General features: G+C 39.7%; 1 protein-coding gene across 1 annotated transcript in view; it reads left to right on the forward strand.

Annotated features, from left to right (window-relative positions):
* The first annotated feature begins 650 nt into the window (after positions 1-650).
* Positions 651-16,235, forward strand: part of LOC142652535 (uncharacterized) — a 41,772-nt gene continuing 26,187 nt past the window's right edge. Inside the window, exons 1-3 of the mRNA XM_075828180.1 lie at positions 651-823; positions 1,350-1,503; positions 1,871-2,325. Of these exons, the coding sequence (XP_075684295.1) occupies positions 796-823; positions 1,350-1,503; positions 1,871-2,325 (637 nt within the window). The 5' untranslated portion in view covers positions 651-795. The remainder of the gene's footprint in view (positions 824-1,349; positions 1,504-1,870; positions 2,326-16,235) is intronic.

Below are 16,235 nucleotides of genomic sequence, written 5' to 3' on the forward strand. Positions count from 1 at the left end.
TAGGGCGGGTTCACACATAGCGGAATTTCACTTAAATTCCGCTGCGGACACTCCGCAGCGTTAATCCGCAGCGGAGCCGTTTCTCCATTGACTTTCACTTTAATTTAGCAGTGTTCGTTTAAACGATGCGTACAATTCCGCTGCGGAGCATAGGCTGCGGAGCGGAATTTGGTGTCCGCAGCATGCTCTGTCTGTTGCGGAGCAGTGGCGGACTGGTTGCGGACTCATTGCGGAAGTTCTCCATTCACTTCAATGAAGAATCGAAATTCCGCAATGAAGTCCGCAGATGTTATGTGTGGTGCGGATTTCGTTTGTGGTGCGGTGCGTATTTCCTGCCGGAGCAGGATATGACATCAGCATTCAGCATATTACAAAAGGAAGACGCCATTTTCGGCTTGCAGCCTGACAGAGAATTTCAAAAAAGTTAAGAGACAACTCTGAACACAGGCTGCCATGTCGAGGTACAGACGTATGGACATGGAGGTTTCGTCCCTCATTAATCTGGTAAGTACATGTATATGTTTGTGTCATGTTGTTTCAAGATGTCTACTATGTATGGATTAACACTAGCAGCACCTGCAGAATGTCCATTTTCTTAAGGCAGATCACCATGTAACAGCTCCACTGTGATTCCAGAGTACCAAGCAAACAGCATTATGCCATTTTTTTGGATTTTTCTAGGTGCATAATAGGCCAGAGATCTGGGACAGCTCTATAGCTGCCTACAGCGACCGCAACGCCCGTGACGAGGGATGGTCGTTTGTGTGCCGCGGTCTGTACCCCGAGTGGGACGGGATGCTGGAGAGGGAGCAGGGAGTGATTGGTAAGTTTGCATTTAGTTTGTAATGCAGAGAGGTCAAAACACTGTTGCCAAAGGTTGTTTTGCATCATTAGCATGCTGGCAAAAATCAGCACTAATTTCCTTTCCTGCCTTGCTAAACCATACCCCAACTTTTGGCATGTCACTATGGCACATGCGCAGTTGCTGATCACTTTTTCCCCGACTGTAAGGGTATGTGCACATGGCCTATTGACGGCACTAAATCCTGCCTTACACACTCCATTTAACGACCTGAAGTACCTTTTGCAAGCGTGGACAACCATATGCACATTTAAATGCATGGGCAGATGTTTGCCAGCATCTTGGTGGCGTCGTGGCCTATTTTTGCCATGGCAAGAGGTCGTGGCAACCCAGGCGTAGCCATAGTTGCTGTCTACTCAAGTTCTGCCCCAATGATGTGGTTGCATTGATGATATATCCTCACGACAGGCCAGAGGACGCAATTGAGCTGTATACACCTGACTTCATCCACTATGCCCTAATTTAAAACACATCCTTCCTTTTCCAGAAAATGATGTGCGCAATCGGTGGAGGACAGTACGAGACCGGTTCCGCAAACAGCTATCAAAGACACCTGCAAGTGGCTCCTCTCCTTCACGGGGCCGTGCCATAGCCTACTATGAGGAACTGGCTTTCCTCATTCCCTGCAGGGAGCTACGAAGGTAAGTCTCTATTCGCACACACACCTGGGTTATAAAAGGGAGCGCATGAAACATGTGATTCAAAACGAACGGAATGCAATGTCTATTGCGTGAAGATTATATTCCACATGTTTGTTTTCCTTTTGCCAGTGTTGTCACGAAAATGCCCCCTGACCGTACACATTATCACATATCACTCTGTGTTGCTTATGTAACTCATTCTCTTCATGACGAGAATACGTCTTTAGTTTCCCCCCCCCCAAGATTGGTGTCAGTTGGGGTGTGTGTAGAATGGCAAAAGGATATGTTAACGAGATTAGCGACTGACAAACTGTCGGAGAAATGTCTTCTGAATCCCCTAAGTCAATGAGCGTTTTTTTCCCTGCAGAACGTCCGGAAATGTACCACCCCGGACGCCACAAGGGAGTGCACGTGGCCAGGTGCAGCAGCAGGCCGTGGCAGGCTCGTCATCAATTGTGGCTGAGGAAGATGCGCCCTACCAGCCAACCCCGGCACCAGCAACTCCGCGTGGCGACACCTCTCCAGCCCCCACGGCAGGAACTTCCCGACCGCGCCAAAGAGTGGGTGGCCGAAAGCGCCAGACGCCAGCAGACCAAAGTGACACGGTAGAGGGCCAAGCCATGCGCATGATTCGGGGGGTGGAGGCCGAAGATCAATACACCAGTTTCGGGAATGCCGTTGGTGGCCGATGTCGCGAGATGGAAAATACTCGGCGGGCGGCATATATGACCTGTGTCTTCGCCCTGGCCGATATCTTTGAGGCCCCCCAGCCCCTACCCGATGTGGGAGATCTCATTTTTCACATGCGCACACTAACTGGCCGTAGGGCTGACACGTCTGCCGCTGTGCCGCACGCCCCACCTCCTGCCTCTGCACCCTCCCTGCAGCCCGATCCCTATTTTTCCCCCTGGACTCATGGACATCCCTCTGGTTCCACTTTCCGCCCATACCCCAATGTCCCAAACCCTTTGCCCACCCCATACTCGTCCACTCTCCCACCTCTTCATATCCATCCTCCCACCTCTGCGGCATACATGCCCCCTACCTCAACCTCCTCCTCTGCCCCCTCGTCGCATCCACAATTAAGCCCCCCGCGCTTCCACATATTGTAGTATGTTTTGGTTTTTTTTTGGTCGCTAGTGTACCACGTATTTAATGTTTGTTACTTACATGATTCGACTCGTATTTAGTTGTGATGTGCATATGTTCCATCAAAGTTCCGTTGAATTTATGACTCTGACTTGTGTTTTTTTTTGATTTGGATGGGAGGAGGCCAAAATGCGGGAGGGCATCAAGGGGACGATAACGATTGTTCACGGTGTGGCCGTTTTCATTTAGTAAATACTGTGTGGTTTGAGATGCTATGGTGTGCTCAACCAAGAAAGGCAACCTAGACATCATACTCCCTATTCAGACATGTGATTCCTCAAATACACACACTTAGGCCAAATCCAAGTAATAGTGCATTATTTTATTGCAAAGGAAGCACATCCAACACACAATTTTCCATTCCATAGGAGTATCATTGACAGAATTGCCTACTGTTTGGACATTAAACCGATTACTGCTGGGTTGGCCGCACCCCGCCAACACAGGAGTATTGCCAAGGTACGGCCCCTTCAGAAGTGAGGAAATAATCCAAGTAAATATCTCGTACGCGTACACCACTACTGCCCTGACCAGCAGAACCCCAGTTAATGGCACTGCCAACATAGGGCAGAAGTGAGTCGCCCTCAACTTCTTGACGGTATTCCTGGAGGTAGTTATGGAGGACACAACATGCCTTGATGACCGCATCAACGGTGGTTTCCTCCAATTGCATGGCCGAGGTAAAGACCCGCCACTGATTTGCCATGATGCCAAACGTGCACTCGACGAAACGTCGTGCCCTGCTCAGCCTATAATTAAAAATCCGACGACGGACAATGCTGACTATGGTGCGCAGCAGCAGAATCAAATATTGTCGGCGTAATTGAAGTGGTAGCTCCTGGATGTCAGGCATTAGCCCACACTTCGGACTAGTATACTTCTCCGGCGAGATTCACTTCTCTTTCTGGCCACACTTATACATGCCATGGGTGTGTCCAGCTCGTCGTCATAGGAACTGAACTCACAAATGATGTCAGTTCCCTTTTTGGAAGACTTGCCTTTGAAATCCGCAACGAAATCCGCAACTAAATCCGCAAGGCAATCCGCAGCACTTTGCCAAAATCCGCAGCGTAATCCGCAATGCGGATTCTGTGCGGCATTGATGCGGACAGTTGCGGAGGAATTCCGCCATGTGTGGTCATGCCCTTAAAACCCATTAGTGCCGACTTTTCCCAATTGATCCTAACTACTGCAAACTCACCAAAATTCTCATATACTTCAATGACATGACCAATATCAGATGTATCTCTAAGAAAAATATCATCTGCATATAAAATAATTTTTTCTTCAACATCGCCCATCATAAAATCTTTAATCCGACTATCTTTTCTTATACTGACGGCTAGGACCTCAATAAGCAAAATAAATAACAATGGGTAAAGGGGGCATCCCTGTCTTGTACCTCGAGACAATGAGAAAAAAGGAGAAAAACCCGCACCCATACCCATCCTAGCCCTAGGATTGGAGGAGACCATTCTTACCCACCTTACAAAGCTATACCCAATACCAAAAGACCGAAGTGCCTTCCATAAAAAGCCCAATTTCACCATATCAAAAGCTTTGCAAGCATCTAAAGGCTCCCTTTTGGGAAATTGACACCACCATATTTGATATTGGTAAAGGTAATATATACATATTGGATATTTTAAGTTAATGATTTCATGTCTATTAAGTTTTAAAAGAACTGTTATTCTTAATACAGTCTTTTATTATACTATAATAATATATTATAAGTTACATTTTATGCAAAATATGTTTTTAACCCCTTAATGACCGGCCTATTTTGGACCTTGATGACCAAGCTATTTTTTACGTTTTTCAATCGTCACATTCCAAGAGCTATAACCTTCTTATTTTTGCGTCGACATCGCTGTATAAGGTCTTGTTTTTTGCGGGATAAGTTGCACTTTTTAATAGCACCATTTTTAGGTACATATTATTTATTGATTAACTTTTATTAACTTTTTTTTGGGGGGGAATAGAAAAATATCTGACATTTCGCCACTCTTTTTTGCGTCCTAAATCTATGCCGTTTACCGTGTGGTATAAATAACCTAATAACTTTATTCAGCGGGTTGTTATGATTGCAACGATACCAAATTTGTATAGTTTTGTATGTTTTACTACTTTTACACAGTAAAAACGCTTTTTTTTCAAAATTATTTGTTTTTGTGTCTCCATATTTGAAGAGCCGTAAAGTTTTTATTTTTTCGCCGATGCGGTCGTATGAGGGCTTGTTTTTTTTCGGGACGACTTGTAGTTTTTATTGGTACCATTTTGGAGTAGATGCGACTTTTTGATCACTTTTTATTAAATTTTTTTAAAGTCAGGATTCACAGAAAACAGCAATTTTTCCATAGTTTTTTATTATTTTTTTTACGGCGTTCACCGTGCGGGTTAAATAATGTAATAGATTTATAGTCGGGGTCGTTACGGACGTGGTGATACCAAATATGTGTAACTTTTTAACTTTATTTTGTTTTTATAATAGTAAAGCAGTTTGTAAGGGGAAAAGCTGGGTTTTGCATTTTTTTTCACAATTTTTTTAAAATTAACTTTATTAAACTTTTTTTTCACTTTTTTACTAGTCCCACTAGGGGACTATAATATGCGATTCTGCGATCGTATTTATAATACACTGCAATACTTTTGTATTGCAGTGTATTACTGCCTGGCCGTTTAACACGGACAGGCATCTGCTAGGTCATGCCTGCGGCATGATTTAGCAGGCATTCACTCCAGGCAGACCTGGGGGCCTTTATTAGACCCCCGGCTGCCATTACAGACACAGACACTCGGCGATCGTATCGCCGGGTGTCGGTGGGAGAGAGAGGGAGCACCGCTATTGAGCACCGCATCTGAGGGGTTAAACGTGTGAGATCGATACTAATATCGATCTCACACGGCAGAGCAGGGACGCTCCCAGCCCTCAGCTGCCTCTAGCAGCTGAGAGCAGGGAGATCTGACAGTTCCCTGCTCTGTAAACTTATTCCGATGCTGCGATGTAAAAAGTCTATGGCATCGGAATAAGGCCCGTTAGTGACCGACGTAGAAACACGATGGGCCGGTCACTAACGGGTTAATCACTGTGTAGTAGTAACATAATAATAAATAATAATGATGATGATAATAATAATAATAATAATAATAATAATAATAATTATAATTAATTTGAAATATATCATGGCTAACAACAAGTTTTCAAATTGTAGGGATGCGAGTTTCATTTGTCTACTCACAGTTCGGAGACACAAGCTTATGATTCTGTTGGTCTATGTATGTGTTTAGTCTGAGATATTTGTAGTCAAATTAAATTAAAAAAACGTGCATGTAAATAAAAATCTATGCTTGGAATAAAATGTTGTAGTCATTGTATTTGCACAGTATTAAATATAAGTTAAAATATAATTTACTCAAATACTATGATAAATATACAGCTATAGATGTGACAAATAGTTAAGAGTCACAATGTAATTCAGTACTGGCTAGAGCATGAAAACTATCCATCTCAAAGCACTGAATTAGTTTGTGATTTACAACAAAAGAATAAAATTTGTAAATTTCACATCAAATAATTTCCTTTACCATAAACAAAATGGCAGCAACTGCACCTAAAGTTGGATCAATACCCAGACCATTATCTTAGTAAAAGAAACAGCAAATCACATTTACGTGGAATGTCAGACTCATTATTATAAGCAGATGGCAGCCTTTGCTCCACAATGCAACCAAGAAAATACGGACATCATTTCAAATTAAAATCTATAATGCTAATACACATTTCAAAGTCTTTGTGCAGGCCTGAGTCCATTAATCTTCTGAATGTTACCAGTGTATGTGCTAGTCTTAATGCTGTTTTCACTTGACTGGATCTAAAAGAAAAGCTTTTAACTGGAAATGGTTAACATTTATTCAGTCAGATTGATAAAAAGCTAATATGCAATTTTCTATAAAAGTCGGCTTGCAAATAGGATTTAATTAGTTAGTTTAATCACTGCAAGGATTATGCAGAACTGATAAGAATATTTTAATAAGGGAGTTATCCATTACAGTATAGACGCGTTCTATGCATGCACTTACAATAGGACAAATAATAATATGACCATATTAATATTGTCTATAAGTGTCATGAAAAAATATTAATAAAGACTTAATAACAATAGTTTGCCATAATAACCATATAGACATTTTCTTAAGGAGTACTGTAATAACATCATCTTACTAGATAATTTACAACAGAGGTCCTCCATCTTTTCTAGCTTGTAAGCCACTTCCAAACATCACAAGTGATATTCAGCCACACTGGTGGTCAAAAGGGAAAAAAAACAATTAAATATATGTCTTAGGGTACTATTACATGGCCCAACATGGGCCGTGTAAATGAGCACCGGTCAACAATGCAGCTCGTTAATCGGTGCTCATTTGCTCCTATCATACGGAACAATGATTGTATAAGTATAGGGACAAGCGCTCGTTACTCCGATCGCTCGTCCCCATACATTTTCATTATGTCGGCAGCGCGTCTCCCTGTTTACACAGGGAGATTTGCTGATGACAACGATGATTTTTAATTCTGCATAAAAGAGCAGATCAGCCGATGGACGAGCGTTTGCTGCTTTATCGGCTGATCGTTGCCCTGATTACACAGGGCAATGACCGGGAATGAGTGTTCACATGAATGCCCATTTGCCCGATCATTGGCCCGTGTAATAGGTCCTTATGTGACATGGCTCATTAGTATTTAGAGTCACCTCAAGCTGGAGTGCCACATGCAGTGGGCCCAGAAGCCACATGGAAACCATTACCTCAGTTGATATCAGTACATAGAATAGTGTTAATAGCAGCTTGAATATAATCCCTTTGGATATAATGGAAGGGATTTGAAATCTTTCTATTAGGTTTAAACTGATTCAAAAACATATCAGTATTCATTAGTTTATGTTAGTTAAAGGGTTTGTTCAGTTTTTGTTTGCTTAATTTATTTATTTGTAGAATAGGAAATTATAAAAAATTTAAAAAATATATGTATTAGAAATTCTGCTCACGTATCTTACTAATAACAGTGCGATAGCCTCTGTCCAAAAATATAAAAGAATGGTTTAGCTCACATCTTAGTCCATAGTAATGCATCCATAGAATAACTGAAAGGACTAAACATGATGTCAGCCATGTGATTCACCACCCACACATCATTTGACTACTGGCATTCAGGTAACACTGTCCAGTTATGTAACAGCTTAGTAGTTTTTGCTGAGGATTGTGAAGTAGCATCTCATCATATCTGGTAGTGTCTTTTTTTTTTTTTACAGTTAACTGTATTAATATCATGACATCACCTAGAGACATGCAGCCATTTTTTACAAGTAAACACACACACACACACACACACACACACACACACACACACACACACAGAGTAAAGCAGCTGTTCATCATTCTTCCACCATTAGTCCTATTGACTTAGCACGTGGATGTGTCCTCTTTGTTGCCTCATGTGTCATGTAACCCTGTTTTTTGCTGAATGCTATAATCAAATTTGTGTGGTCACATGACTGACAACATGTTTAGTCCTATTCAGTTAACCCATGGATGCATTACACAGGACTGATCTGTGTGCTATACTATTCTACTGTGAAGAGTCAGAGGTCTACTGTGGTGGTCTAAGAAAGTTATGTGAGCAGAATTTCTAATGAATGTATGTTAGAAAACTATATGATTTCCTATTCTACATATAAACAAATTAAAAGAATGAAATGTACAACTCCTTTAAGTATCCAAAAATACACAGCATCACACAGATCAAATGTACCATCATCCTGAAAACACATCATCCATTGGATCTCCAAAGTACAAGTTTTTCTGATTCTTTGTGAATCTTAAACCTAGCAAATTAATTTTACCATTTCTATTCATAAACAATTTGAACGTGTTACGAATATTCTCCACAACTTCTACTACTAAGGGCATCACATCCATAAAAAAATATGACTTTCAACTTAATGAGGAAAACAGACTGCTCTTTAATGTAAAGTATTCATAATATAACAGAATTCGGGAAGTGGAATAAATTGAAAAGGAAATTTAGAATGATCCTCAAGAATCATTTAGGAACTCTGGTATTAAAAAACACGTATGAATAGTCAAATGTTCTGGTTTTCGGAAACCTATACTTTAAACTATAGTGGCCATGTCGTGAGCAGACAGCCGTCATCTCTCGCTGAGCTAGTTTACATGAAAACAAATACTGGGGTGAAGAGTAATGTTTTGTACTTGTCTACCCTTTTCTATCTATCTATCTATCTATCTATCTATCTATCTATCTATCTATCTATCTATCTATCTATCTATCTATCTATCTATCTATCTATCTATCTATCTATCTATCATCTATCTATCTATCTATCTATCTATCTATCTATCTATCTATCTATCTATCTATCTATCTATCTATCTATCTATCTATCTATCTATCTATCGTGCAGGTGAATGGTTCTCATATTTTTAAGATAAGATACATTTAGATAATCTATTTCTATGTAAACCTTAGCCTTATTACTTCAAAAGTGTTTCTTTATGCTTAGTTGGAACTGGTAGAATAATGGAACGTTTTCTGTATTATTCAGTGAAAAGAGCAACATACGCAGTTCTTTACACCTCACGGTCTTCTGTTCAGTTTGTTTTGCTGACTGAACAGTTAGAAAGATATCTACTTAACGCTGTCAAAAGGTGTTGTAAATAGGAGGCAAGCTATTGAGAAGCTTGAAGCAGACCATTCCGCATGACCTCTTTCTAACCTTTCCCACTCAAGGTCATATCTTGGCTGCTTCAAAACAGAGGGACCTGACAGAATTGCATGGAAGGGAACTATAAACTCAACCTACCATTTGCCACTAACGCTTTACAGCCTACAAAAGGTCTCCTTTTACTCTCAAAGACAAGCTTTTTTTCTGAAGTATTCCCACCAGAAAAAGTAAAACCTTCTGCCTTTGTGCATTATTCATTTTGTATTCATGAGAGTAGGCAAAGTAAAAACACTGCCATAAACAGGGCTCTCTCTTCGCATGGGTGTTTGAATAAAGAGATGTCTATTAACAGTGAATTTCAGACTACATCCTCCTTAGGAATTCAGTTCAACCGCTTACATTTCCTGAGCAATTGATACAGCAACGAAGAAATTGGAAAAAATGGTAAAAGTGATACTTGATCCCCACAAAATAGTTCACACTTCTAACTTGTAAATTTAGCATTTATTGAATATAAATTAGTTAAATTATACTATCTATGACCTATAAGCCACATTGTAGGGTTGTAGTTTTGATTCAATTTCTTTAAAAATACTTATTTTCCTGAGAACACAGATACAGGAAAGAAAACTTATAAAGGAAAATGCTAAACTAAGCAAATAGAAGCTGTACTAAAGAATCAAAGTCGTCAGCTGATTCCTAATAACAAACTAAGAAATGAGCAATTCACAGAGTACCAGTTATGGTAGCCAGGGCATCCTGTGCACTGGCTGGGAACTGATTGTAAAGGGGGATGCAGTATTTGGTTTTTTGGGCTGTGTGCAGCCCAAATCAAATCTCTATAGTGACCAGTTAAATGTTTGCAAATATTTCCAAACCTAGGTTCATACCTAGAGTTTCCTTCTCCTCGAATAAACATTAAGTTTGCTGCCCTTTTGTATCTAAATACCCTTGCCAAGGCAAAGTGGCTTGTTGACATTTCCCCTGGCACCCAGCAAAAAAGGTAAAATGCCCCATTAGCCCCGATCAAATATGCCCCTGTCCAAACCTTCACTTATAAAATGATGGTTGTCATTTTTAAGTTTAGAATTAATACCAATTATGCTATCCAATATTTAATGACCTACTATGTCCAGTCACACAGATGAGCAGGCAGTTGAAATATCCGGATAGAAAGAATTGATCCAGCGCTGCAGGAATGTGATTAAAAAGGAACATATTCCCAATTTTATTCGTATCAAAAAGCTTGTTTAAAATTCGATGACAGGCAGACTTGGCATCAAGGCAGTAATCGGTAGGTATAGTGAGCCTACGCGTTTCAAGCACGTCAAGTGCTCTTAGTCATGGCATTCATTCACTCCATTGGAGTGAATGAATGCCATGACTAAGAGCACTTGACGTGCTTGAAACGCGTAGGCTCACTATACCTACCGATTACTGCCTTGATGCCAAGTCTGCCTGTCATCGAATTTTAAACAAGCTTTTTGATACGAATAAAATTGGGAATACGTTCCTTTTTAATCACATTCCTGCAGCGCTGGATCAATTCTTTCTATCCTACTATTGCCTACCGTGGACCGTTGCGGAGACCTGAGTGAAGCAGGACTATCAGGCATTGGGCTGGTGAGCTGGAGGTTTCCTCCCCCAGTTGAAATATCCATCTGACATGACAATGGCTGCCAGAAAAAACATTGGTAAATCGACGGTTTCATCTTTAAATGAGTGTTCAGTACAGCCAGTACAGTGTGATATTAAATCGGAGATAGATAGAGTTTTCCATGATAACTAAATTATAATTCATGAAGAGCGAGAAAGAAAAATTGTTATTGACTTGGAAGTTTCACAACAAAGTTTTGTGTGCTTGCAATAATAACATTATTGTAGAGATGATGAAGGTGATTTAAACTATATAGAATTATAAAAGTTGGTTTAACATCTATATTATATCTGTGACTCAAAAGAAAGTAAAGGTTCTAATGACACATTTGGTTTTGTAGAAATCACTTTCGGGCAGTCATTTCCTTATCATCACAGGCGAAATAATAATGAAAGTAAGTACTCTATTATAAAGCTAAAGCCAGATAACCAATAGCTGATGAGGACAGCTCATCTCCCACCCTGCACAGTGACCTCTGCACGTCACAGAGCATGCCCTTAACACTGTTAAAAAGTCAATGAGTAATTTTCTGAAAAAGGCCCTATTACACGGGCCAATGAGCATTTATATGAATGCTCGTTCTCGATCATTTCCCTGTATAATCAGGGCGACGATCAGTTGATGAACGAGCAAATGCAAATTTTTGGGCTGATCTGCTCTTTTATGCAGAATTAGAAATCATCGTTGTCTGCAGTACATCACCCTGTGTAAACAGGGAGACGCGCTGCCGACATGATGAAAATGTATGGGGACGAGCGATCGGACTAACGATCGCTTGTCCCTATACATAAGAAATCATGGCTCCGCGTGAAAGGAGCAAACAAGCAACGTTTAATGAGCTGTCTCGTTGATCGGCACTCATTTACATGCCCACTTCGGGCCGTGTTAGGACCCTAAGGTTTCGTATGTCAAGGTGCCTGCCATTAAGGCCCCATGCACACGACCGTATTTTTCATCCGTAATTACGGACCATAATTACGGTCCGTAATTACGGACCCATTCATTTCTATTGCCTGCAAATAGCCGTGTGCATGAGGCCTAAGCAGATCTCTAGAAACACTGTTCACAGCTCAGAGCAGCAGATTCTGCAAGATGACTGCCCTCTCAATCATGTTAATATAACAGAATAACAATGATAAAGAATCAGGAAAAAAAAAATATTAGATCAAATTAAAAAAGACTAAGTTTCAGTAAAGATTCGACTTATTACAACAGAAATAAAGATGATACATTTCCTTTAACTAATGCATAAGCTATTGTACCATTTAACTAATATGTAGTTTCCAGCTGAAGATAGCCACTATTTAATAAGGCCCCATGCACACGACTGTAAAAAATCTCCGTAATTGCGGACCGTAATATGGTCTGCAATTATGGATCCATTCAGTTCTATTGGCCACAGAGACTGTTCCATATCACTATGGATAAGTGTCCGTGCCGCCGAAATGTGACGGGAATTATGGAGCATGTCCTATTTTTCATATTTTATGGGCCGAAAATGCGGGCTGTGGCATGCGGCCGTTGGAGGCCGGCCGTGCCTGCAATCGTGGGCCATGATTACGGGCATGGCTGTGTGCACGAGGCCTAAGAGTCTATAAAGTAATTTTATTAACAAGCAAACTACATGATACTATGCACACATATTTGAGCTTCTTTAGTCATTCTAAAAGCTTTAAAATAAACTCTAAAAAGCTTGTTTCTTGCTAATATTTAAGTATTTATAGTACCATTAATCAGTTCATTGACGATATGTGTGTTAAACAATAGATGTGTTTTTACCAGAATAAATCCAGTTCTGAAAACCCGATAGTCAATAGACTTCTGCAGATTGCTACATAATAATCAGAATGATCCAGAATGTTAGAGGAGCCTAAACCAATCACAAGCTCTCATACAATATATCTGAAGAGCCTTTCTACATTTATAAAAAAAATAAAAAAATCACATAGCATTCTTCCAAATGAAGAAACCTTTGTACAAAACAGTACAACGAGTATAATTGTCTAGGTTGAAAATATAGTTCTTTTTCTCATTTTAAAATATGAAATGTTAAATACTTTTGTGTCAAAAAAGACAAAAGTATAATAGGTATGATACCTTTATTGGCTAACCATAAAAACTTTAAATGCAAGCTTTCAGAGCACACAGGCCCCTTCTTCAGGCAAGTTTACAAATGAATGACTTAGAAAAAAGCACATCTCATTTTACAAAACGCTTTTGTTTTAGCATTCATTTTTTTCATGCAATTTAAAGTGGTGGAAAAAAAAATATGTGTGGAACGGACGCCTAAAGGTGTTTTGTTGTATTCTGCCATAGATGTTTGACAATCTGGGGTTACATTCCTTTGTAATGGATTATAATCTTTACAATCTCGATTTACAATCTGGCACCACTAAAGAATTTCTTAATTAAAACCAAATAAATGTACATGTTTAGGCAAAAAAAGTTTTTTTATTTCTCCTAGTCTCCAGGAACTCCATTGTTGGCTATGACCACTTCCTGTTTCCCTGTGGTATAAATATGTAGTTACACATATGTAAAATTCCTTCTTCATCCATCAAGATGAGTAAATGCAAACTAAAATGAGAGAGACGTTTGTGTAGCTGCACAGGATAATGGATTAGAAAATGGTTCTAAAATAATTAGTAGTCAGTTGAAATGACCATTTAGCACAATCAGGGCATCAGTAAAATAAGTGTATAAAGTATTGAAGAGAAAATATGCCAGGAGAGGAGGCATACTGCCACCATACATAGTGAAGAAAATGGTTAAGAGAGACATAGACAGACCCAAATATTACAGAATACATACACATGTCAAAATCCCAATTTCAGACGTCACCTCCATGAAAGAAGTCTTTCCTAACATTCACAAAAAGCAGTGTCTAACTTTGTCATTAAATATTTTATTGGAATTACAATTTGAATTGTTATGTGGTCAGATAAGAGAAAAATGTAACTTTCAGTTTATGCACAGTGTCGTCACTTTTGGCAAAAAAAAAGCAACTGCATAAAAGCAAAGCACCTAACCATATCAAGTATGGTTGTGGATCATTGATACTTTAAGGCCTCAGCCAAAAAGCTAAAATTTGGTTGGATATTTGAGCAAGATATTGGCCCCAAACAAATAATATCCCATACATTACAGAAAATTATTCAGTGCTGCTATTGTCATCAGGGTAAGCTTCACCAAATATTAATAATGGAGTTTTTTATTTAACCCATTGTTGACCAGGCTATTTTTAATTTTTTAATTTTAGTTCTCCCTCTTTGCCTATTTTATTTTTCCATTGACATAGTTGTATAAGGGCGTTTTTATTTTTTTGCAGGCTGATTTGTAGTTATTAATGGCCCCATTTAATGTATCATATTATGTTCTGGGATATTGTTACAAATTTGTTTGTGTAGTGAAATGGAAATAAACAGCAATTACCAAATGTTTTTTGTTTTTACGGCCTGCTGTAAAAATTACATGTTAACTTTATTCAGTGGGTTAATAATATTATAGAGATAACAAATTTATATAGATCTTTTAATGTTTTACTACTTTTACAAAATATAAATATTTGTTAAAAAAATTTGTTTTCTGTCGCCATATTCTGAGAGCCATAACTTTTTTTAATTTTTCCGTCAATGGAGCGGTGTGATGGATTTTTTTTTTTTGCGGGGCAAGCTGTAGTTTTTTATACCGTTTTATACGACTTTTTGATCACTTTATTTTTTTTTTGTGGGACATGAGGTGACCAAAAAACAGCAATTCTGGCGGTTTTATTTATGTTTATTTTTACTTCGTTCACCGTGCGGGTTCATCGTGCGAGTTAAATAATGTTATATTGTAATAGTTCTGACTTTTACCGATGCAACAATACCAATTACGTCTTTTTTTTTTACATTTCTTTTGGGAAAAATGGGAAAATGTTTCTTTTTCACTTTGAGTATTTTTTTTTGTATATTAAAAAAACAACTTCATTTTACTTTTTTACTGTTACTATATATTGTGGTATATTGTGAATTTACCGGCTCCTATTAAGCCCCAACTCTGGCAGGGCTTAATAGGAGCACTAAGCTGGCAGACCTGGGGCCTTCATTAGGCCCCCAGACTACCATTACACTATTAGAATGGGGGCCAATGGGACATCAGAGGGGGCCGACAGCTCTTTTAACAGCTCTGATGCCGTGGTCAATATTGACCGTGGCATCTAAGGGGTTAAACAGTTGGAATCGTAGTAATTTGCAATTAGGCGAGTACAACGTTCAACTATTTCCGGCGCTGCCATAGAGAATGTATGGAGCAGCAGTGCGATTGAGCGACCTGCCGCTCGATTCAAACGAGGGGTATTGGACCCCTGTTTTCGTAAATAGTGGGTGTCCCAACTGTCAGACACCCACTGATCAGCTAGTTACCCCCTACCCTACGGATAGGGGGTAACTTGTTGTAACCGAAATACCCCTTTAATGTACTGGCATATATCTATATGCCAGTACATTAGCCTTTGTCCTTCAATGAACCCTGAACCCATTGCCCCACTCCTGACAAGTGTACGCGCATGGTCAGCAAGAGGTGCTGGCCCTGAAAACAGAGAACATGGAGGTTTTTCAGTATGCCCGCCATGTTCTCTGTCTTCAGTGCCGGCGCTCATTAGTGCAGCGTCGGCCACATCACCTCATGCTGACCGCATGCACACTTGTCAGGAGCGGGGCAATGACTGTATTACACAGCCGCAGCCTGGCTCACTACATTCATGTATAACCATACTAAGCTGTATGGTTGCACAGCTTAGTATTGAAGTACATTAATTAATGGTATTGAACCTTTTGATGCTGCACGTTATCTAAATAGTATCGATGCATCGTGCAATCCAACACTACACCACATTACATTAAAGGGAACCTGTCACCAGCATTTTAGCTATAAAGCCAGCAATACCTGGTGAAAGTGGGTGAAAAATCATTGTCATCTAAGCTATAAATATGTTCTAAGTAAGCTCTGTAGCTTTAGTATTCAGTTTTTCAGTGGTCCCACGCCGTATGCAAATGAGCAGAAAAGAGTCAAATCTTCATCTGAAAAGAGTCAGATTTTCATTCCTCCAGCATCTCAGAGTGGACTCCACCTCCTTCTTTTGGCTTGACAGCTCCTTAGCCAGTCAGGGCCGGACAGGTGGTGGCAGTGGGCGTGGTTAAGAA

Source organism: Rhinoderma darwinii, chromosome 5, assembly GCF_050947455.1.
Source record: "Rhinoderma darwinii isolate aRhiDar2 chromosome 5, aRhiDar2.hap1, whole genome shotgun sequence".
In the NCBI taxonomy this organism is placed as follows: domain Eukaryota; kingdom Metazoa; phylum Chordata; class Amphibia; order Anura; family Rhinodermatidae; genus Rhinoderma; species Rhinoderma darwinii.